The sequence below is a fragment of the Lissotriton helveticus genome, chromosome 8, assembly GCF_964261635.1.
Source record: "Lissotriton helveticus chromosome 8, aLisHel1.1, whole genome shotgun sequence".
In the NCBI taxonomy this organism is placed as follows: Eukaryota; Metazoa; Chordata; class Amphibia; order Caudata; family Salamandridae; genus Lissotriton; species Lissotriton helveticus.
In genome coordinates this window covers 865,689,058-865,711,564 of record NC_136069.1, presented here as the reverse complement: position 1 = coordinate 865,711,564, position 22,507 = coordinate 865,689,058, and the positions used below count along the sequence as shown (strand labels likewise).

The 22,507-nt window shown below is 42.5% G+C and overlaps 1 protein-coding gene across 3 annotated transcripts in view; it reads left to right on the top strand.

Annotated features, from left to right (window-relative positions):
• The window catches only part of CTPS2 (CTP synthase 2), a 2,098,303-nt gene that overhangs the window by 211,068 nt on the left and 1,864,728 nt on the right, over nucleotides 1-22,507 (top strand). For all 3 annotated transcript variants that reach the window (XM_078657669.1, XM_078657667.1, XM_078657668.1), the window contains exon 3: nucleotides 11,193-11,363. In XM_078657669.1, the coding sequence (XP_078513795.1) occupies nucleotides 11,193-11,363 (171 nt within the window). The remainder of the gene's footprint in view (nucleotides 1-11,192; nucleotides 11,364-22,507) is intronic.

The following is a 22,507-nucleotide window of genomic DNA, read 5'->3' as shown; positions in this document are numbered from 1 at the left end:
AAATATAATTGCATACATGCACACAAAAGGATCAAATGTCAAAAAACAGATCAAACGATAATGTTTTAGAAAAATATATATATATATTTGTCAAATTATACACAACAAGTACATTATCAAAACATCATCATAACAAATCATTAAAAAACATACATGTTGCATGTTATTACATTTATTAAAAAAAGTTTTTATAAAAAACAACTCATAAGCATTCAGGTTAAAAAGGTTCAAAAGAATATATTCTCTTGATATATTCTTTTGATTTCTTAAAAATGATTACAACACTTTCAAATAGACTATGTATAACGCGGCCGGACATTTAACATCATATTGGTCTTGATCTGTCTGCCTTTTACTAAAGACTGGCTGTTTTCTTAAATAACATGGACGATTATATTCTCCGGATAGACGTATGCAATACATGCGCTATTCACATAGATGATAAATATAATTAGAAATTGTCGATACACAGTGAAATTAGTCTATCAATTACGCACTACTGATAAAACTAGACACCTAAGTCTGCATATTGAAACCTATCCGATAGGGCTGTTTTCAAACATGAACCCAGAATGGAATATTAAAACAGACAATTATTCTTAATCTTTTCCCAAAGACCCAGTGGCAAGACAAAGCCCAGCACGAATTGAATACTAAATAGCTGCTACACCAGCTGCTACACCAGCATAGTGAAAAGCAAGTGCAACACCCACTACTGCCAGTAATTTATATCTGGGTAAGTACAAACATGTGGTGATTCCATTTAAGTAGACCAGTGTACTGTTGGTTAGCACTCCCTATTTGCAATAAACTAACAGGAGCTTTTATTTGCAGCAATACAGGAAATATTTATCGGTGGCTCCTACTACCCGCATAAGATTTATCCTCATAAAATCTTAAGGTAGTTTTCTTCCAATTTTGTTATGCAATTCTCTAAATACTTAAAGTGCTCAATTTTAAAATATAATCTTACTACCATTTGCAGATACCGTGAAGAACTATAGAACCATAACAGAAATTACTCTCAGTTCCTATACCGGATTATACAACCACAAAATTGCCCTCCTGGATTTAGTTGGAGGCTACTATAACCATTAAGGTAATTTCCTAAGTGGGTGGAAATTTTTTTTAAAAACACCCTTCACACTACATAAAGGGCAACCTGCCAGTAAGTGCCCCACACCAGTAATTTGGCACTCCTATTAAAAAACTTCAGATTGGGCCATATTAGCTCCACTGACCCACATTATGGGCTTTCTTCACTATGATAATTTACATGGTGACCCACGAAATGGTACTAGTACCAATGTGCAATGCTTTCTAGCAATACCTGACCACCTTTGTTAAAAATTTTAAAAAAAGTTTTTTGTCTTTTTGCATAAAACCTAGTAGCACCTGTTCAAATGTTATAGTGAATGAAAATGTATTTGTTTTAGAAAATGATTCTGGAAAATGTTGAGTTTGAAATGATTAGTAATTGTATGTTTCCTTCTAGAACTTGGTCCTGAAGAAGGTTGTCTATCTAACTGTAACCGAAACGCCGCGTCGACTCCTGTTCTTTTGAACCTTTTTAACCTGAATGCTTATGAGTTGTTTTTTATAAAAACTTTTTTTAATAAATGTAATAACATGCAACATGTATGTTTTTTAATGATTTGTTATGATGATGTTTTGATAATGTACTTGTTGTGTATAATTTGACAAATATATATATATATTTTTCTAAAACATTATCGTTTGATCTGTTTTTTGACATTTGATCCTTTTGTGTGCATGTATGCAATTATATTTACAGTTTCTGGTGGTTTTATAGGTAGAAGTTCAAAAGTATATGCTGTACTCTTTGTCCTGAAGCACAATAGAAGTATATTTCTGGTATTGCAAGGTATTGCAGAACGCATTGTAGTTCACTACTCCATTTATTACCCATTTTGCGGTAACCTTGTGGGACGTTTTTAAGTTTCCTACGCTATCTCCCCTGTCCCAAAGTTGACAGTTAAGGGGGCCTCCTTTTCTTTACCTACCTGGCTCATTTTTAAAAGCAGAAGAATGTGCATGCAGAACAATGTGTACCACATGAAGGATGTTCTTAATGATAGTTAACTGATATTGTATTTATGACTAATGTTTAATTATTTGGATCCGTGCCAATGGATGTAACTTATTTAACTTTTTTAGATAGTAGCCACATATAACTTACCACTACCTTTTCAGAAAATGTTTTTATAACGCTGTATTTTTATTGATCACATCTTTTATTGACCAATGTATTACTATGCTGCTATTTGAGCTGTGATTTTATTTGTATCCGAATAAAGATTCTTTGACTTGACTTGACCTTTTCCTTCACGTGTGGGGAATGTCACTTACCAGTGGGTGCGCGTCGTTGCAGAGTCAGACGTCTACATTCAGGGCGGCAGGAGCGGCCTTCTACTCGGGTAGGCAGATCTCCGGCTTACAGCACGCTGGGCTGCTGACGGCGGTCTCCTCTTCTACTTGCAGAAGTCTCACAGTATCTACAGGCCGTGCGGGGGTTGGAGAGGAAAGTCACTGACTCCACTGGCTGTGGCTCTCTACAGGCAGGTGAGGTGCCACTCTTCTCCAGCTGCTAACAGACAAGGCTACGGGGGCACTACTGGCTCGTGGCCAGTATCCAGGGCCGGACTGGCCATAGCGGGCACAGGCAATCCCCCGGTGCGCCACACGGGTGGGGGGGCGGTTTTGGGCCCCTGGGGGCCGGTTTTGTTACAGGGCAGTTTTTGCAGCATAGCTCCATTGGGCTTTTTAAGAACGGGAATAGTGGGAGTGTTACAGATATTGCCACGTGGCTCCTCCACTACGCCCTTGCCCATTAATTCAGATATTATTGTTAAAAGGGCCATTTCTCCTTCCGCGGGCAGTCGATACTGCCGGAGGCGGGGTAGGAGTGCACCTGGCTGGATGCGTACCACATGAGGGGATATGTTGAGACACCCTACATCAGTGTCTGATAATGCCCAGAGGGATGAAGGTAAAGACTGCAACTCTGGTGGGAGGGGACCTGATAGATACATATAGGAAGCTGCGGTGGGGGAAATTGTTAGGGATACACCTTGGGGACTACATGATATGGTCGCATACAGAGCTTTCAGTAAATCCATGCCTAACAAGTTTTCACTGCAACCTGTAGTAAGGACCAAGGGAGCGTCAACATGTGCAGGGCCAATATTGAGAGGAAGGGGTTCAGAGACAGGGCTGGTCACAGGTGTTCCTGCAAAACCCACTGAGACATGCATATTGCCAGAAAGGGGTGCCTCCGGGACTGACAGAAAGACCTGGTGGCCCCAGTATCCAAAAGAAAATTCTGATTGTTCCCCACAACTGACATTTGGACATACGGGCCCCTTTGATCCACTGGAATTTGCACTCTGGTAATAACCCTTTCCTGGCTGTCCTATGCTTGGTAGGACCCTGTCTCATCAACCTCATCATAATCATCATTGTAATAAGTGCGTGTTGCTTCGTACCCATCAAACCTATTGGCCGGGCGCTGCCGGATGGGAGCGTCATCCCTGGGCCTGCGTTCTTTATCCTGTGGATGGGGCTGGCCATGGTCCCTAGTCGGCCTGCCCTCCCTGGGAGCGCGAGGCCTAGTCTTCCCTGATCGGATATTTTCAGCTAACACAGGACACTCCTCTATCCAATGGCCGTACCCCTTACAATAAGCACACTGATCTGTTTGGAGGGCTCCCGTACGTTGGGGGCTGGAGGGGGTAGACTGGCGAGCCCTCGGAGGGGGTTGGGGTTGAGGTCTGAAATTCCCGCGGGCAGCGGGACCTCGGGGAGGGTAAAAATGCTGCAGAAGTGCCTTAGTCTTAAGATCCCTAACCTTATTACTTTCCTTGTCTCTGTCTTCATTCTCCCTATTCTCGTGATATTGTGCCATAGCCAAGATACGTGTTTGAGCACAATGGAATCAAATGGAGGCATGACAGTTTTACAAACTGCAAAACGAAAAATTTCATATACGCATTGGTTGGCCAGTGTGATAAGATATACATTGGCAAAAAGTGTCAACAAATCAATATGAGAATCACGCAACATAGATCACGCATTAGGTGGAAAGTATCGACTGCACCCATGGTCGATCACTTTGTGTCTGCCAATCATACCGAAAATGATTTTCATTGGACTGTCCTGGCATGGATAGATCCCAAACATCGATCTCCCAATATCGAAAGTGCGTTGTTACGCAAAGAAGCTTATCTAATAATGAAGTTTGACAGCATTAACAGGGGTCTAAATTGCATGAGCGAGCTGAATAGGGTTTAAATCCCGATTTCAACACAGTAATCTACAGGCTTTGGCGTTTAATATGTACATTGATCACAAGCTCACTGCACCTTGTGGTAAATAGTTCCCCATTAGCCCTCTGCGCAAAAGCTCGTGTGGATTGTGCAAAAATACAACTTCCATAATGCATCATGATAGATGCTTACAGGCTCCGTTCAGTCAATGGTGAAACTGACGACCATGTGCACCTTTGACCCGGTTATAATATCACAGAACGGTGCTGAGGAGCTTGTTCTTCATCACGGAGTGACAAACAGACTTGTTCAACCGCCACACGAAAAACGATAAAAACTCGGAATTAGGTGAGTCATTGTGAACAATGTCCACAATAGCAGCACGCTACTATAACTATTGAATTGCCGTGCTTAAATAGAGGTTGTTTCTTTCAGCTTCCTGCTTGATAAGAAAACACTGACTGTGTCTGCAATATAACATATCCTTCACCGGAACACAGCCATGCACCGCTAATTGAGTAAGTAGTTCTTACGCTCGAAGATATTTTGCAAACCCCATGCATAGTTATAGACCGCCATCATAACACCGGGACTACTCCTTCTTTCAGACATAAAGAATTGAGAGTGCCGTAATCCGTTTTGCCAATGGACTGAAGAGTCTGCCGTCTGTCAAGGTAACTTTGGAGATTTTTTACAAAACGATAGTTGCATTCGAGGTCAGACAGGCTAGAGACTCAATTAGATTTGGTATCTCATTGCAGACTGGCAACCACTGTGTGGAAACATAATTTCAAAGCCACAAATTCACTTTGGCAGCATACAGGTACGATGTCTTGTATTCACTTAATGACAAAGCTAGCTGTGAAGGCTTTTCGGGAAGCGTGTTATTAAAAAGATTTTCCTTTTTTTTTTTTTTTTTTGTCATAAACAGTTTCCAAAGACTAATCCAGCCCTGATAAGAGTTTGGCAAACCATAGAGCCATAACTCGAAACGCGTCGGCTAAGTGGGATTAAACTCTTCGTAAAATCTTTGAAACACTTAGAGCTTTTGGATTAATTGCTCTCTATGTGTAGAAATTGTTGTTGAGTTGTTTGATTCCATCAACACTTCTAGGAGATTGTGTACATATTGAGGACATGGATACATAAATTGTTTACAACCTAATGATATTGAGTATATGTACATACAAACTGTTTTTTGTGACTTGTTGAATGTTATGTAATATATTTTATGCATTGGACTTCACCGTATGTGTAAATGTATTGTAAATATGTGTAGAGAGTCATGTACAGTATAATATAATTTGGTTATAATTTAATTTTCTGTATTAATGTGACACTTTGTGTAGTAGATAATGTGTTCTTATTTTGGTTAAAAAGTATCCCTTTCTATAAAATAATAAAAAATAAGAGGCAAGAATTATTGCCGAGATAAGCATAATAATTTTTGTTTATCTCCTTCTTCGATCGGGAATTTGATCTAAATTAATGGAGGTGTGGGTTAATCTCTCTTATTCTTGATAGCCAAGATACCAGTCATAGTTTGGGCAGACCACTTACTTTTAACTTTCTTAAGCCTGGCGGAGATCTCAGGAAGCAAGTTGCTGACAAACTTATCGACAAATACTGGGCCAGAACCTGGGGTCCGGGGATCCAAACCACTATGTCCCTTGTATTCTGTCTCAAAACTGGTAAAGAAGTCAGCCACATTCTCATCTTTTCGCTGCCTACAGGAGTTTTTTGACTATCCCATTAATGACAGTTTACGGCAAAAGTGTTTTCATAAACGTTATTATTTTACTTGGCAAAGTCAGGATGGCAGCTTCTGGTTTAGTCCCTCCTACCCTTGCTTCTTCCATAGCCTCTAGGTCAGCCCATTTACCTCCCAACGCTACTTCATGGTCAGTATGTCGAATTTGGTCCCAAATTTCAGTGGGGACAACTGTACCAAAAAGTAAATCTATATCCTCAAGAACGAGAGTACCTGCAGATATAATCTGACCTAATTCTCTGTAAAAGGCAGCTGGATTCTTCCGGGGATCTGGTAGTTGTCCTTTTAACTGCATTACTTCTGAACTTTTCCAAGGGACATTAACCTAAAGGCTGCGCCAGTGTGCCTCAACAGCCCCTCGGCCATTATTTTGGGCATCGGTAAGTGCGTTAACAAAGACAGGGGCCGCCTCTCTCATTGGCATAGCTGTTTCTAGAGGGGTGTTGGGAAAAGCAATCATATCACGGTAAGCCATTAAAGCAGACATAGTGCCAAACATCCCCTCTCCCTGAACATCCCCTCTTTTTATTTGCAACCTAAGGTCCATTAATCCGGTGGGTATCTGCATAAGCGCATTCTCAAATCTTTGCATGACCAGGGTACACATGTATTCAGCCCAGGTGGTCTGTTCCATAATCGTCCAGTGGGAAAGGTGGATCATATTTCTTTAAATGCATAAATATTCCCGTTATTTATCCAACATTCACACTGTTGCTGCTGTAGGTCATTTTATCGAAGGGACGAAAAGCTGACTGCAGAGCGCAAGGAGGCCAGTCGGGGGGAATTCAATAATTTATATAAATCCTGCTTAACTGTAGAAGCAGGAAAAAGGCGTGTAAGGGTAAAGCCGCAGGGGTTGGGCGGATGGAGACTTGTTGTCATTCCCACAGCGAGGAGAGGGTTAGCGGGCGTGGTCGGTGTCATAGGAAAAATTGGGAGGGATGGTGTGACAGGGAGAACAGTAAGAGGGGCAGTGGGGGCAGGAGTGGGCTGTGGCAGGGGGACATGCGGGGTGTGAGGAGTCAGGGCAGGGTACATTGGGGCATATGCAGGAGGGCTTTCTAGCATGGTATCAAGGAAGGAATCACCTTCTTCTCTTCCTTACATATGGCCCTTTCCTTTCTCCTCACGAGCTGGATAACATTTGTGTACCCGGGCCCCATGCTCCCTAACGGCTATTTCTACTGTTTTTGTCATTTGATTTTGTAAATTTTCTCTGGCGTGGTCGGCCATTGACATTCGGTCTTGTTTTCCTTCTTGAGCCTTCTGCTTTCTAGCTCTCTACTCTATCTCTTTCCGCCAAAATCGAACAGATTCAAACATAGACGGGCGCATTTTTCTTTTCATTATTTGTTCCTCTAGGTTGGCGAGAACTTGGGAATTAAAGGGGCCATAAAGTGGCCACTGTAATTCCGCGTTACTTTGTTTCTTATATTTTACCCAGAATGAGGAAAACATTATGGCAGAAGGGAAATGTTTAACATACATCGTATGGCCAGGGGTCCCTTCTGGAGGAAGCGGACAAGCCGCCTCCAGCTGGGAATCCTGCTTACACATACAACAACATAATCTCTTGAACTTACTACTGACTGGCATGCTTGAAAACATATAACAGACACCAGCGGGTTTTAAAAACTCACCTCGCTTGCTTGGCTTTGGCAAAAGTCAATAACAGCTTGGCTTTTGCGAAAGTCAATAACAGAATTATACAGACTTGGTGGATGATCAGTCCACTCTTACCTTACAGGGGTAGTTCTCTTCTGCAGACGTAGGGCTGTGTCCTGCTCCAGATATTATTTGCTAGGGGACTCCAGCGAGAACGCGGTCATGTGGCCCAGACCTGGTGGGGAGGTACAGCGGGCACGTCGTTCGGCTTGCCGGATTGCAAGAATCCCTTGGGTAGGGTACCTCCGTCGGAGTCTCTCCGTGCACCTCCTCACATCCATCGGGCCTGACCTTCGTGCTCATGGAGTACCTGTTCGGGCACCATTTGAAGAATGTGATTAACCCACTGACTGGGTCTCGGCAGCAGGGGAACCACCCAAGCCTTCCATACCCTTCATACGTAGTAAAAGGAGACACAGGAGCCTTCGTCTGCAGGAGGAACCCAGGTTTATTCAAATAGCCCGGGCTATGGAACAGAGTCCCAAGCTCGTCAAAAACAAGACAGAGGAGGCTGCTACTTTACTCCGCAGCTTACAAGCCTTTTATACTTTTTCATCTCAGTCTTTTGGCTGTTAGTTCATTGTTCAATCAGGGCAGTGTTTGCAGTTGATAACCAGATCAAGACAACGTTTGTAAATGGTGACCTGGTCAAGGCTTGGTACACAAATCATTGTTCACTCAGCTTGATCAAGGCTCAGTCTTTCAGGTCATTGTTTAATCACCCTGATCAAGGCCCAGCAGTCAGACCATTGTCCAGATAACCTGATCACGGTGTCAAGGATGTTTACCAGGCTGGGAGCAGGAGATGGAAAACAAATCATTTACACAAGGTGTGAGTGTCTCATGGCTTTCGGTTGAACTGTAAGAACAGGGGGGGTTGGGTGTGCGACAGTTCCTAGACAGAAATGCAGGCTGCAAGATGGCTGTTGTGGTGTTAGTTAGATTTTCCTCAGGCATCAGCAAAAACGACCAGGTGGGTTGTGTGGAAGTGTTTGACACGAGATGGCAAAGAAAACACAATTGAGTCTCGGTACAAATGATGCCAACTACAAGAACACTTTTCCTCAATGACTCAAGCATATTCTTGGATTAGGTGGAAAATGTTTTATATTTATGTAGGTCAATATTTTGCTAGTCCATATTCATAGTTTATGGTTTTGCAAAAGATCTTTTTGCAGTGTAAGACTTTTGCAAACACAAACGCTTCAATTTGCAAAATCAGCGGCTTTGTCAAAGCAAACGTTTAAAGTGCAGTCTATCAAACCCATTTTGAGAGTCAGGAACGCCTATCTAATTCATAAAATGGGTTTTTCCATTCATTCTGGACCGCAGTTAGTTGGGGGTGAAGGGGATGTCCCTTTCTAAATGCAGTGTTATGTATCACTGGCTTACGACCACAGCTTTGGTTGCAAGTCATTGAAAAGTTACCTCTACATCAAAGAAGGTGATAGCTGGTTCTCCTGCTATCTTCTTGGGGTACCCTCCCCATTGTGAACCCTGTCAGACGACATCGGAGGAAGCAGGTAGCACTGGCTGTTTTTAGGAACACTAGCTGCGTTAAAAAAAAGTTTCCTGTTTGGGAAATGCAGACACATGGATGGTACTCTGGTGTTCTTTGCCAGCCAGCATCCCTGTGTTTGTAGCGAATCAGACCATGTCGCAAATTCTGACCTGCCTAATTAAAATTCATTAGGCAGGTGCTCAGCGATCCCCGGCAGCTAAAAATTTTGCAACATGATCCATTATTACATAGGTCATGTCTCAAAATGAAAGACAGGTCATAAAAAGTTAGTGCACAATATACAACCATTTTTCTTGCGAACGGTCTCTTAATATTGCTTGATTTAAGCGCGGCCTTTGATACGGTCTCCCACACCGTACTTATAAAGGCCCTCCAATCTACTGGGGTCACCGGCTCGGCCCTTAGTTGGCTTATCTCTTTTCTTTCTAACCACACCTTTCAGGTTTTCTCATCTACCACTAAATCCAAGTCATATTCTTCACTTTATGGGGTCCCACAGGGTTTAATTCTCAGCCCCCTGCTATTTAACATTTATGTTAGACCCCTGGCAGTTATGGTAGAGGAATCTGGGTTGTTGCTATTTTCATACGCTGACGACACCCAGATTATCTTCTCTCTCTCAGCGGGTAAGACCTCAGAGCCTTCTGCTCTCAGGACAGGCCTCAGCAAAGTTATGGCCTGGATGAACACTCATTTCTTAAAACTCAATGGGGAAAAAATGGCGGGCCTGGTTCTGGGCAAAGACGGAGGTCTTTGGAGGCCCCAACATTGGCCCCCAGAAATTGGTGCGCTCCCACAACCCTCCACCCAGGTACGCAACCTTGGCTTTATCATCAACGACTCCCTATCTTTGCATCAACAAGTCACCAAGGTTGCCGCCACTTGTTTCACCATTTTGAAATGGTTGAGGAAGATTGTGTGGATGTTACCCGGCCATACCCAGCGTACCGTAGTCCAGGCCCTTGTTACATCTAGGCTGTATTATGGGAACATCCTCTATCTGGGAGTTAACAAAGAGGTAACGCGTAAGCTGCAGCGAGTGCAAAACTCTGCGGCCAGATTACTGTGCCGAGCATCCAGAACAGCATCGACCTCCAGGCTGCTGGGGAACCTTCACTGACTTTCGGTGAAGAAACGGGTCATGTTTAAGGCCCTTACCTACATGTTTCGTATTAAGCATGTAAAGTCTCCCCGCTACTTGCAACACTTAGCCTGTCCTTTTGTTCCCTCTCGCACTTTGGTCTTCCACACAAGCTAAATTTCAAGTCCCAATGGTCAGGCTTTCCCGCATGGGAGGGCGCTCTTTTTCCTACTTAGGTCCTGTTTTATGGAATGCTCTGCCTTTACCTCTCCGCACGCAATCCAATCTCCTTTTGTTCCGTAAGTCTCTTAAGACTTGGCTTTTTAGCCAGTAGGTCTCTCCCTTCTCTCTGCTGTTCCCTTATGGGGCCGGAAAACTCTTTTTGGGTAGTTGTTGCGCTGACACATAAATGTAATTAAAAAAATACATAAATAAATAATACATCACACCCAAAGTTATCACATGCTACCATGTTCGTTCTATGGTTTAGACAACTTTCTTCCTTTGTTGCAGATTGTTTTTCCTTGGAAGTGTAATGATCTGAAATAAAAACGATGCTGTTATCAACAACATGACATAGAGAGCCTTCATTGGCTCCTCTCTGATTCTGTGTTGTGGAAACTGCTTAGGCTGTCTGCTTACCTGCATTTAATATACGTTCTTGATGGTAATTTATTTTTTAATATCATGCTCCGATTTTTCAATGTCTTAGAACTTTCTAGTCACTCTCTGTGACAGTTTTAATTATGTAACGGAAATGGACTATTAGTGCACGACCAGAGACAAAATTATTGATTGCTTTACTTATTTCCAAGTGCAATGTAAGTTCTTTGAAATTTAAACTGTTATTTTACTTTCTGTTTTTAGGTGAAATTTTTGTTTTGGATGATGGGGGAGAAGTTGATTTGGACTTGGGAAATTATGAGCGATTCTTAGACATTAGTTTATATAAGGATAACAACATAACTACTGGAAAGATATACCAACATGTAATCAACAAGGAACGACATGGAGATTATCTGGGGAAAACTGTGCAAGGTAAGTATTTACAGATTATATTGCGAGCAGTGTTAAGTTTGTTTTTCAGTTTTGATTCTTGTAGCTACTTAAACTTCAAGTAGGGGTGGCTAGGGATCAGAATGGCTACCTTAATTGTTAACTTCACCACTATTCCACTATTCCTACTTAGCCAATGTAAATGTATTTATTTATTAATATTTATCTACTCAATTTCTATAGCACAGACCTAGCCACAAAAGTAACAGAGTGTTCCAAGTTGGATATCTGGTTGGCAGAGGTATGCACCCTGTCCAAGCAGGAACCACAATCCTAGTCAGAGCAACTCAGAAATACACCATAAATCAACCAGTGCTCACCTTCTGGTAGCTTGGTACAGAACAGTCAGGCTTAACTTAGGAGGCAATGTGGCAATGTGTAAAGTATTTGTGCAACACTTCAAACAATAAAACAGTAAAAACACCACACAAAAAGATTGCACCACTGTTAAAAAATATAGAGCTTAATTTAATGAACAAAAGAAGACCAACACGACAAAAATCCAAAATATAACTGGAGTTGTGATTTTTTTTTAAATGTATTGCTTTATAGCATAAAGTGCCATCTGGGGCTATCTGGTCGTGCTAGACTGGATCGCATCCAACGGTTCAGGCTGACCGCAATGGAGTGTGGGTTAGATACAGGGACCAACCTTGTCCTGCTGCAAAGTACCTTGTTTGCATCATTGACGAAGACCCGATGCGTGAAGTCGAGTAATGCAATGCATCGTCATCTATCTTTTGGATGTAATCAATGTGTGTGTTCCGAGCAGTGCAAATTTGAGAATGCATCGAAAAAGTAGCTGATGCGTGACGGCGAAGCAATGTACTTGATCCTTGCAACTGCTGCGTCATCGTCGTAGGAGATACACCAGTTCTCGCCACGCCAATAATGGCGATTTGTGGATTTTGGCAGTTGCAGCTCTTTATACCCACTTCCAAGGGTCTGGAACTGGATTGGCACCACTTGGCAGGGCAAAACTCTCAAATGGCCGAATCCAGGTGCGATCGGTTAGTGGTTGAAAGTCTTTGATGTCCCTGAGACATTAGACGTGAGGCAAGCCAGCCAGCCCTTGGAGTGACAAACATTTACGCCATTACTAAATGGAATGCACTTGGATTTATGCTGCACAATGTTGATCTATTCTAATGGCTATATATCAGTTGCACAGGGGCACAGCTTTTACAAGCTAGACTGATATCTCTTTTTGATGAAACACCAATATGAGGCATACTTGATTTTAAGCTGTACGATGTCCCCATGTTTTATTTCCTTCTATGTTATGTGTGTCTTGCATCTATTTACATATGTCTGGAAGTCACTTCAGCCCAGGTGCACATTTTGGTCCTTGAGAAGGGACATTCTGGTCAATAAAATGCTCTTTTGCCAGAACCATCTTGCTATTTTCTTGTTTATATATTCTTGTCTTTCCTAACAGGTTGGACAGCCAACACTGAGACAAGTAGGTATCACTTATAGGGCACCTTTATTAACACAATTGTTGGGTAGAAAGATTCCCCCGCTATTTCTGCCCTGAAGAAGTGTCATGGATCCTCCTGATCACTAGGGGCGCAAAACATGTTGACCAGAGGTTGACCCTAACAAGGGTTGACCCTAACAAGGGTATGATGCTACTAATGGGGTATGAACCCCATTAGTAGCATCAACCTAGAAAGGATTTTTAATCTGACAGGGGAGTCAAGTTATTAAAAGTTTTGGCGATATCCTTAATCAGTTTTAAGTCATATCACAGCACATTCAACACCACCTCACATAGACTCTTTCTTCTACTCATCACACGGCAATCTAAGCAAAAGATCTCGGCCAAAGTGACCCTTCGGGGACCCGTATGGCATTGCAGCGCTGGCCCGATGAAGCAACAGCCCTATGATGAAGCATGACATCTTTCAGAATGTTTGAGGACAACATGAAACAGTCTTGTTGACTGCCACTTTACATGTGCCTACCCTGTGTTCAACCTGTTTGCATTTCTCTCCTCTCCTAACTGGGAACAGTGACCCTAGTTTTTGCATTTATCTTAAACCCAGGAGAACAGGCACTGGACCTCTTTCCAGCTCCTAGACCCCACTAGTATTTTTTGATAGGTAGTTCTATACATCAAAGCATTCTTGAGCACTTGAGTTTCCCATTCATCACAATTTACACCTTCAATTTGTATAGCTCCTTTGAGCACCCTGTTAAACCTCTCTATAACTCAATTTCTGCTGGTATTATACACAGAAGTGGTGCAATGTAAGATGCCTACCTTCTGGAAATAACACTTCGCTTTGTTAGACAAGAATTGCACACCATTATCCATGATGATAAGCACAGGCAACCCTTCCTCAGGCAACATATCATTAAGAAAGGATAACACCACATCAGTGTTCACTCTCTCTGCAAACTTTACAACAGACCACCGTGAGAATACGTCAATAGTCACCACAATATATTTAGAGTTAGGACCAATGGGTCCTATGATGTCCATCACAATGGTGTCCTATGGGTTTTATGGAATGACATGCTTACCCATGTTGGGCCTTTATGTTTTTCAAGATTTGTCTGAATTGGCACTAATGACACAATTTCTGACTAAACGTTCAATAAAAATGTCCAAACTTGGCCACCAGAAACCTTTTATTACAGATTGTTTGGTCCTTATAATACCTCCATGCCCCTCATGCCCATGCATCACTATAGGGCGTCTCAGTCCAAACAGCAGGTACATCTCTGTCTCCTCTCCAAATAATATCATTAACAACTGACAACTCATTCCTTAATTCCCAAAAACACCATAAATCAGAACCGACTAAACTTTTGTCAGTCCATCCTTTGGTAATACAAGTCTTCACTTCCTGTAGGCCTTTATCTTTCAAAAACTACTTGGTCCATATCCACTTTTCAATAGGCATGGGACCCTCCTCATGGACAAAAGAAATTTGAAAATCATCCCACTCACCATGTATGTCCTCTTTGATAGGCAAAGGCATCCTGGGCAAAAACATCTGCTGTGACATTACCATTCCCTTGTGCATACACAACCTATATATGAAATCTTGAAGTCTCATAGACATTCTGGCGATATGTGCAGAACCCTTAATCATTCCGTCTGTGGTAAGTAAGCGTACCAAAGGTTTATGATCGCTTCTGATTTTGCATTGTTTCCCCCCATACAAAAGGCCTAAAATGTTCCAAGGCCCAAACACAGGCTGAAGTTTCCCTTTCATCAATGGAATATTTTTCCTCCGTAGGGGACAGTGCTCTAGATGCATACTCTTCAATAGATTCTCCACCACTATCCAGTTTCTGTGCCAAGACAGCAGCTAAACCTTTAGAGCTAGCATCTGTTGTGATGATACAGGTAAGTTGAGGATCAAATCCGCACAACGCAGAAGTCTCAGAAATAGCTACCTACACATCATTAAACTCTTTTTCACATTCGCCATCCCACACAAACTTGTTCTTAAGTAACTGTCTTATATTGAACGTCTTGCAAGAAAAATGTTGTATATACTTAGAATAAAATTCAGTTAGACCAAGCAACGATCTTACATCATCTTTGGAAACAGGAGGAGGAGCAGCACATATGGCCTCAACCAAATCTGGTTTAGGTTTTATCCCGCCCTCACATCAAACGTGCCCCAAATAAGAAATGGATGAAACAGCGAATTTGCACTTTGAATGTTTCACTGTCAACCCATTGTCTTATAAAATTCTTAAAACGTTTTCGAAAGTACAATCATGGTCCCTTTTGCCTTTGCCCAAGATTAAAATATCATCCTGTAAGCAGCATTTTTACAGTCCCCAAAAATGGTAGGCATGATGTGTTGGAATACAGAAGTGGCTGAAGCGAGCACAAATGTACAGCAGTGGCTGAAGCGAGCCCATGTGGTATCCTCTTATATTGATAGCTGCCAAAAGATGTAATAAAAGCAGTATAACATTTGCAACGTTCATGTAAAACAATCTGGTTGTAGGCTGAAAAAAAACTTTGCTTTGCCCACCATAGCTAACATTTCTGAGATACACAATAACGGAAATTGGTCAATTAAAATATTGTTATTAAGGTGGTGTAAATCAATGCAAAGTCTAATTTTGCCATCAGACCGTTTAGCGACTACAATTGGGAAAACCCATTCAGATGATTTGATTTTTTTCGATAATATCCCCACCCACCAACTTTTAAAGTTCTTTTTCCACTTCATTACGCTCCATTATAGCTTTATAAATTCTTGGACATGCATTCTCTTTCAATATGATCTCAAGTTTAAAGTTGATAAATTCGCCAATTTCAAATTTAAAAACATTAGGAATTTTTCTTAACATTACACCGCCGGTACCATTGTGATCCCCAATCACCTTAACAGGATCAGGACTATTGGGATTAATAATAATGTCAAGTTCCCCTAGTTCAAAGTAGCCCAAAACAGAGGGACCTTTTTTTGATACATAATGTTTAGCAACACAGTCACAGTTTTTAAATCTTAAGAGCAAAGATTGGAATCCAAACATTACTATCCTTTCATCCAAATGCCCTTCAAGGTGTATATCCGGCTCCTATAAGTTAGTTCCCAATCTCTCTGCAAATCTGGACTTCAATACACTCTCATTGACAATGGTATTGGGAGATGCAGAGTCAGCATACATCTGAATCTCCACTCCTCCAATTATCATGTCCCAAACATTGTCAATATTGAGTATTACAGGAGTGGTGTCCTTAATATTCAACACAAATGAACTGCCATCCTTTGCATCATGTCCCAAATGCTCATCTTCACTATTATCACCATTCTCTACACACTTGATCTTGTGAATCTTGCCCTTTTTGCACACCCTAATGAAACGCCCTATAATGTCACAATTAGAACGGTTTTGCTTCGTCGTTGGGCACGATTTGCTGTTAGCAAAATGTGATTTACAGTCACATCTATAACACCTTGAATTGTCTCTATTGAATTTAACATGTCTCTCCTTCACATTCCCTGACTTTATTTTTGTGCTCTTCACTCTTTGCATTATTTCTGCTGCCTACTTTTGCAACAATCTCAACACCTTTCCCTTTATTATCAGCTTTCATATCCCTAGCACTTCGACTTGACATCTAAGCTTTTCTTACTATTGCTAAGATGCATTCGAGGTTTGCGTCACCATTTACCCACAACCTTTCTTTGATCGCAGGATCCATCATTCCTGATAAAATCCTCCTGTAAACCGCTAAATTTACAATCTAGGGATAACGTTCTAAATGCAGATACATAACTATCTACAACTCATCAACGTCTTGCTTCCTCTAAAAGAATTTGTACCGTGAAATTTCAATGCAAACCTTTGGTAAAAAATAGCGATCAAAATCCGAAATGATTTTTTCAAAAACATCTCTTTCCCTTTCTCACCCTCTTTAGACATTTGATTAAACGCTTTAAGACCTTCAGTACTTATAGAATGTAAAAAAATTACTATCTTTTGTGCAGTAGACATTTTCCCTGGAACATCTAAAGTCTCAATGTAGTTTAAAAAATAGGCTTTCCACTCCGGCCACTTCATGCAAGTTGAACTGCCTGTCGACCAAAAGCATTGCACCTGACCTAAAGAATAGCGTTGTGCACACATTTCAGGTGTGTTATGAAAATATTGCAAAAATAAATGAAACATTGAAAAGCGACTAGTTCACTGAGTAGAATAAAAAACTGTGTCCACTCTTCACCCTTTACAAAATTGTTCTAAGCATATAATATAATTTAACAAGGGAAATGTTCAATGAATGAGAAAATGCCACGTCCACTCGTCAGCCTTGCGACCGCTAGAGAATGAAATTGAGAATTAAAATGATGGAAAGATGAACACTCAAAGAAATACCGAACTTCTTGAAGAAACCATCACATAGAGCATGAATGAAAGTGTGTAAAATTCAATGGATTGTATTAAGAGATATGCAACCAATATCCAACACATTGAGAAGCTTGTTGGAACAAATAAGGCTCACCAAAATAATCCTGGTTACAACCCCAATTGAAGAAACGTTAACGTGGCCATCCACATGCTCTTGAAGCATTAAAGTAAATCCCCAAAACTTCAAGGATGAAGGCAGAGGGAGTTGGAGTAAAGATACGGCTGACCAACTGGAACCAAAATGGCCGAATGTACAACTACGTCACCTCGTAGGTTAAATCTTGCGTGTATGTGCTTCTAACAACTGGAGCGCAGATCTCCAACGTTTCACTACTGTTACATCACCCTGTAACAATTTAGACTTAGGGGTTCGTAATTTACAGATTTCCTAAGTGAGTAGAATGAAGACGAGAAGATTCCACATCTGGCATGTGAGCTTATGTGAAAGATGCGTTCTGGGTACTCAACTTAAAATCTAAAGGTTACAAAATTCCCCCAAATACGGCAAGAAGATCCTCTCCTTCTTGAAGCATTTCCATATGGTATGACAATACAGAGGTTTTCAAAGCCAATCCAAAAAAAAAACTTTATATTACTCAAGGAGAACCCTTTCGAAAAGCGGAGAAAACAAAATGATCTTCCTCATGCATGAAGATCTTCGCGATAGTGACTGTTCCTTACTCGTCGCCAAATTGTTTTTTTTAAATGTATTTGTTCTTTTTATTAAGCAAACAGATGCTCAGCAACCCATCATAGGTACACAGAAACATTGTCTTGTGTTCAGTAATATTAACAGGTTCATCACTTATGGGTAACTGGGTTCTTCCAAAACAGCAAAATCGTTAGAGTCCCAAGTTTATTGGCATATCGTTCCAGTGTATACAATTATTCATGTCCGCCTTACCCACAACCCCTCACACCATTGTAATATTTTAAATCCATCTGTTTTCTGTCCACCTACCCCACACTTTACCCCACTTCCGGGGGCATCCATGGCTTTCATAAAACACTTTTTCAACAGCACAGCACCAGTCAAGGTCCGCCTCTCAATCTGTGACCCTTGGGGGTTGCACCAACTCCCATCCCTAGAAATATTCCTTTTCGCTACTATAGCTGTTGTCAGTAGCCACAGTTTGGTATATTTCGGCCATATGGTTTCCCCTGTCATGCATAGTATGTGCCATCGGGCATCTAGTGGGACTGTCTGCCCCAACATATTGGACACCACCCATGCAATCGCACTCCAGAATCTCTGCAGCAAGGGGCAGTCCCACAATGTGTGAAAAAGGTACCTACTCCACCACACCCCCTCCTGCAGCTGTCCGTGTCACTCCGACCCATATGGTGGAGCATCGTCCTGGTCGTGTAAGATCTGTATAGGATTCAGAGTTGTATGAGGCGAAACCATGCTCTTGTGACCACCTCTCGGGAGCTTTGTATGGCCTCCGTTCAATCATCATCCTCCAGGATCCTAATCTCTGTCTCCCAAGCCTCCCGGAGGGCCCCCAATCGGTCAGGGGTATTCATTATCTTTTTATATATGACGGAGGTGGCCTCTTCTGGGCTAGGGTCTAACAGCATCCTGTCATCAAGCGGCATATGCTCAGGTAATTGGTTGCCCAACGGGATGTGAGTCTTTAGTGCATGTTTTAATTGTATGTATCAGAACCATTCCGTGTCTGGCATTTGATATTAAGTATGAAAATCCGGGAAGTCCACCATCGCTTGTCCTTTCCAGACGTCTCCCAAGTGCTCAATACCTAGCAGCGCCCACAAGCAGAAACCATGCAGTCTGCCCACTCACGTTAAGAGGTCGCTGTCCCACTTTGGAGTCTGTTCTGTTAACCTGCCCTACCAGCCCAGAAATGTAGTCTCCTCTCTCCATTTTCGTACTGTCCTTTGTGTATGCATTGGTAGTTATGTTATGTTATGTTACTGTCCCTTTATAAAGAGCACTTACACCAGACATTCTCTTGGCGCTAGACTTGGTAGTCTATTCTCCGCCTTTCTAAAGTACAGTGCTTCCGGGTAATCTCTCCGGCCCATCGAGTGTTGGTCAACCCCAAATGCAGGCTCCTCCCTCCCCTCAAAATACCCAGTCGTTAAGTGTTACAAAATGCGCTGCCCAGTAATATTTATGAATATCAGGAACTGCCAGTCCCCCATCAAACACGCTGCATTGTAGCTTGTGAAGAGCTATTCTTGAATTAATCCATCCGACAAGAGCTGCTTTACTACAGTGTTGACCTTACAAAAGAAATCTAGTGGTATCTTACATGGGGTATTCTGGAGGATGTATAGTAGGCGTGTAAGCGCCATCATTTTAACAAGGGCTTCTTTCCCCATCAGTGAGAGTGGTAACATTCTCCAATGCGAAACATCCCTGCGTAACCTATATAGCTGGGGAAACAAATTATCGTCCAAGACTTCAACAACGGATCAGGAGATCACAATGCCGAGATATTTAAACTCGTTTCTGACCGATAGGGCTTTCCCACATACTGGAAGGATCGGCGTATCTCCTTCTAGTACAAATACAAGAGACTTATCCCAATTTATTTGATTGCCAGAATAGCTTCTGAACAACTGGAATATGTGGAGTATGCGATTCATTGTGGATCGGGGTTTGTGGCATATAATATTATGTCATCAGCATGCAATTATATTTTTTCCTCCCATTCCCCCCCACAGAGATAGCTCTCGTCAGTGTGCCTCCTCTAACCCAGACCACCAGGTGCTCCAACGCGATAGCAAAGGGCATGGGGGAGAGCGGGCACCCCTGTCTTGTGCCCTTGTGAAGTGCCACCTGACTAGACGCTACTCTGTTCACCCTCACCCTCGCCAGGGGGTTCGTATACAGGACTCAAACCCAAGCGCAGAACCTAGGGCCAAAACCAAAACGCTCCAGATCCCCAAACAGGTGCTGCCATTCTTTACTGTTGAACGCCATGCGGGCATCTAAAGACAGAAGCACTGATTCCTCTTCTGGTTTACATTTGGTAATGTGCAGTACCCCGTCGAGGCATCTCAAGGTAAGTCTAGTGCTTCAGTGGGGCATAAAGCCTGATTGATCAGTATGAATTTTGGAGGTTGTCACTCTGTTAAGCCTAGCTGCTAAAACATTGGCCAGCACCTCTGCTTCAGTATTTAACAGTCAGATTGGCCTATAAGAAGTATAGTGATCTGAAGGAGTGCCCTGGTTTGGGATGACCACCACCGTGGCTAGCTGTTGATCTATTGGTAAACTATTCTGCTCCAATGCCTCCCAAAACATATCTAGGATATGTGGCGCCATTAACGTTGCTACACCCTTGTATAGTTCAGCCGGTAGACCGTTAGGTCCATCAGCCATACCCAATTGCAGGGCTCTAATCGCGCCACTTTTGTTCTTCATCTTTATCCAGCTCCTCCCGGTCCTCAGTTTCTAATGTGGGAAGGCTAGAATCTTTTAGGAGCTCTGCGCAATCTGCCCTCGAGCTGGCTGATGTAGACCTTTATAGCTGTTCAGAGTGGTTCGCAAACACTGCAGCTATGTCCTCACTAGTATTACAGGTCTCTCCGCCTGGGGTGTTAATCTCTAATACCCAGTTCCTCTTTCTGTCTCTCTTTTCTAGCCATGCCACTAGTTTAGTAGCCTTGTAACCCACTTTGTAAATTCTGCTCTGAGTCGCCCTAGCATACTCCTTGGCTTTCCCCTCCACAATATTACACATCTCCTGCTGTTCAAGGCAGATTAAAGTAATGACTTACAAATCGGACTCTCCGGGTTTCCTAGCTGTGATTTCTAACTGAGTGATTTCCTTCTCAATTGTATTATATAATGAAGCTTCTGCTCTTTTCTTTTCCCATCTGTCATGGCCAATGTGTATGTTCTCATTACCGTCCTGTAGGCCTCGCACAGAATGCAAGACAAGTCCACCGTCCCCACATTTTCCTGAAAGAAGTGCTCTGTCCGTTCTCGAATATTGTCCCTGAGCTGTTTGTCTTGAAAAGCCACAGATCTATATGGGGTGTCAACGCATTTGTTCTGGTGGGCCCCTGCAGTCGTACCTCTTCAGGGGAATGGTCGAATATACCTCTTGCCCTTTGTGTTGCCCCCGAAAGCTGCCTGCTATGTGGTGCAGAATAAAAGGTGTATTGTTTAGTCACGGGATTGTGTTTATGCCAAAGATCAAGGAGCCCAAGGGCTTCAACGAACATCTTCAGGGTGTCTGCTCCTACCTCCCTCCCCAAGCGTAATACCCTGTCTCTCTCCGGGTCCATAACAGCGTTCAAGTCCCCATCCAATACCAGCACTCCAAGTGGGAACTACTCGACCAGTGTTCTAAGCTCATGTAGGGTGTTGGCGTGCATCCTGGGCAGTACATATACCGGGCACAAATTGAGATCCCCGCCCTCCCACACCACAGTGAGAACCACATATCTGCCCATCCGATCATGCCAGACTCTACGGGGAACAAAAGGAAGGTTTGTTCTGGCCAGTACCCCCATTCCCCATGACCCTGTAGTGAACCCTTGCACGTTCTAGTAGTTTGTCCCTGAACCTGTCTAATGCTCTACAGGTGTTACCTTTCAAATGTGGCTCATGCAACAGAACTTTGTCCGATGCATTTTGTCAGAGATACTGCATAACCATCATTCGTTTAATTTTATTGCCTAGTCCATTTACGTTCCAGGTCCTGATTCTCAGTCTTGATCCCCAGGGGTAAACACAGGGAGCGGCATTAGAAGGTGTGTGTCATAGATTAATGAGGTCATAGGGCTAATCTATGAAAAAAATGGTTCAGAATTTGTTTACCCTTGCAGTATTGAATTGAGGTGTTTCCCAAACCCCTATTGCCAAAGCATCCCATCTCCCAATGTGTGCCAAGCAGAAACTCATGTCATACAAAAGAACAGCGCCACCTAAAGTGTGACCCTTAAACCCCAAAACATATAACTCTCCCCTCCCTGCTACCATACACAGTGGGCATAGAACCCCCCCCCACCAATTTGCTTGTCACCTCTGAAACAGAACTACAAAAAATTGTGCAGACTTAGGCCATAAGGAGGTCTACCGACCACCTCCCCATCCTCCCACTCCAAGGACTAATGTGCCAGTTATTTTATCATACTTCAATCCAAGCCCACTTTCCAGAAAGAGGTGAGATGTATCAGGAGAAAATGGAACAATTAAACCATATTCTTATCTGTGTGTCCAGTAAGTCTGCCTTTCTGCCTCCATGGACAGAGACTTT